Source organism: Chiloscyllium plagiosum, chromosome 26 (assembly GCF_004010195.1).
Source record: "Chiloscyllium plagiosum isolate BGI_BamShark_2017 chromosome 26, ASM401019v2, whole genome shotgun sequence".
In the NCBI taxonomy this organism is placed as follows: domain Eukaryota; kingdom Metazoa; phylum Chordata; class Chondrichthyes; order Orectolobiformes; family Hemiscylliidae; genus Chiloscyllium; species Chiloscyllium plagiosum.
Window position 1 is genome coordinate 50,255,710 of NC_057735.1, and position 2,138 is coordinate 50,257,847.

Consider the following 2,138-nt stretch of genomic DNA (forward strand, 5'->3'; position numbering starts at 1 on the left):
AACTCAGCACCGCCTTCCTAACCTGCAATCTTCTTCCAGACCTCTCCGCCTCCACCCCATTCCGGCCTATCACCCTGACCTCCCTCCACCTATCGCAATTCCAACGCCCCTCCCCCAAGTCCCTCCTCCCTACCTTTTATCTTAGCCTGCTGGACACACTTTCTTCATTCTTGAAGAAGGGCTTATGCCCGAAACGTCGATTCTCATGTTCCTTGGATGCTGCCTGACCTGCTGCTCTTTTCCAGCAACATATTTTCAGCTCTGATCTCCAGCATCTGCAGTCCTCACTTTCTCCTAGAAGTGATGGGTGCCTTGCTGAAAAGCACAAAGTTAATATGCAGCTACTGCAAATAATTCAGAAAGCAGATTAACGTTTACTCCAAAGGGTGGAAAGTTCTGGCTCCGACAGCTTTTCATGTCATCATGAAAAAATGCCCCACCCCACCACTCCTATACTGTAAAATATGCTCAGTTTAAAAGGATCGATATTTTAAGCAGGTACCAGTGAGATGGCTGGTTGATTATGTTTGAGAATCAGACTATAAATCATTCTCCACTTCCACGTGGGATCCTTCCTGGTCAGTGGCCACTTGTCAAAGCTGTTCCCTTCACAGAAGACAGTAGCTTCACATTTCACACTGAAGTACCCAGTAATAAGTCATCACTTTAAACTCACAGCGTGCTGTCTAAATCCAGGTTAATTCAGACATTGGCTGACTTCTTTCAATGCTTTATCATTCAAAACAGGCCTTTCCAGTGTCTCAGTTGCTGATGTCAACTGTTTGTTTTACGGAAAGAAAGCTAATAAAAAATAACTATTTATCTTATATTGCTGGTAAGAGAGATGTCTTACTGAAGCTTTTCAGCTTGCACTCATCAGGGAAAACCTATGAATGACAAATTTCACACTATCAGAACAATCTATACTTCCAAAGAAAAAGGTACTCATTTTTTAATTCATTGATGGGATGTGGGTGTCACTGGCTGTGGGCTGCATGGACTTTAATTGCCATAATTCCTAGTTGCCCTTGAGAAGGTGGTGGTGAGCTACCCCTCTTGAACCACTGTAGGTGGACCCACAATGCCAGTGTGAGAGGGAGTTTCATGACTTGGCCCAGTGACACTGAAGGAATGACAATATATTCCCAAGTCAGGTTGGTGAATGGTCTATTGACTCAAAACATTAACAACACAGAACGCTGCCATTTGCCTATTGTGTCCATGCCTGTAAACAAAGATCTGATCACTTGAAACCATTTTCCAGCTCTTGATCCATAGTGCTGGAGGCTATGGCAATGCCAGTGAATATCTAAATATTGCTTCAGTGTCTTGAGAGTTTTTGTCTTCACTAGTCTTTCAGGCAGTGAATTTGACTGCCACCACCCTCTGAGCGAATATTCTCCTCAGTTCCCATCTTGGTCTTCTACTACTTGCCTTAAATCTATGCCCCCTGATTATTGGCCCCTCTACTAATGGAAAAGGCATGTGCACCATGTTGATGCCCCTCATATTCTTATACACCTCTATCAGGTCCCTTTTACCCTTTGCTGCTCCAAAGAAACCAACCCCAACCTATCCAATCCTTATTCATGGCTAATACCCTCCACTCCAGGCAGCCTCTTGCTGAATCTCCTCCATTCCCACCCTACCTCTTGCAAAAATGCCATCCCGTATTCCCAATTCCTCCGCCTCCGCCATATCTGCTCCCAGGAGGACCAGTTCCACCATAGAACACACCAGATGGCCTCCTTCTTTAGAGACCGCAATTTCCCTTCCCACGTGGTTAAAGATGCCCTCCAACGCATCTCATCCACATCACGCACCTCCGCCCTCAGACCCAACCCCTCCAACCGCAACAAGGACAGAACGCCCATGGTGCTCACCTTCCACCCTACCAACCTTCGCATAAACCAAATCATCCGCCGACATTTCCGCCACCTCCAAACAGACCCCACCACCAGGGATATATTTCCCTCCCCACACCTTTCCGTCTATCGCAAAGATCGTTCCCTCCGTGACTACCTGGTCAGGTCCACGCCCCCCTACAACCCACCCTCCCATCCTGGCACTTTCCCCTGCCACCGCAGGAACTGTAAAACCTGCGCCCACACCTCCTCACTCACCTCTATCCAAGGCCC

At 47.1% G+C, this 2,138-nt stretch overlaps 1 protein-coding gene across 1 annotated transcript in view; it reads left to right on the top strand.

The window, feature by feature from the left end:
• Window positions 1–874: 874 nt before the first annotated feature.
• The window catches only part of shisa4 (shisa family member 4), a 63,140-nt gene continuing 61,876 nt past the window's right edge, over window positions 875–2,138 (top strand). Inside the window, exon 1 of the mRNA XM_043717097.1 lies at window positions 875–941. Coding sequence (XP_043573032.1) covers window positions 890–941 — 52 coding nt within the window. The 5' untranslated portion in view covers window positions 875–889. The remainder of the gene's footprint in view (window positions 942–2,138) is intronic.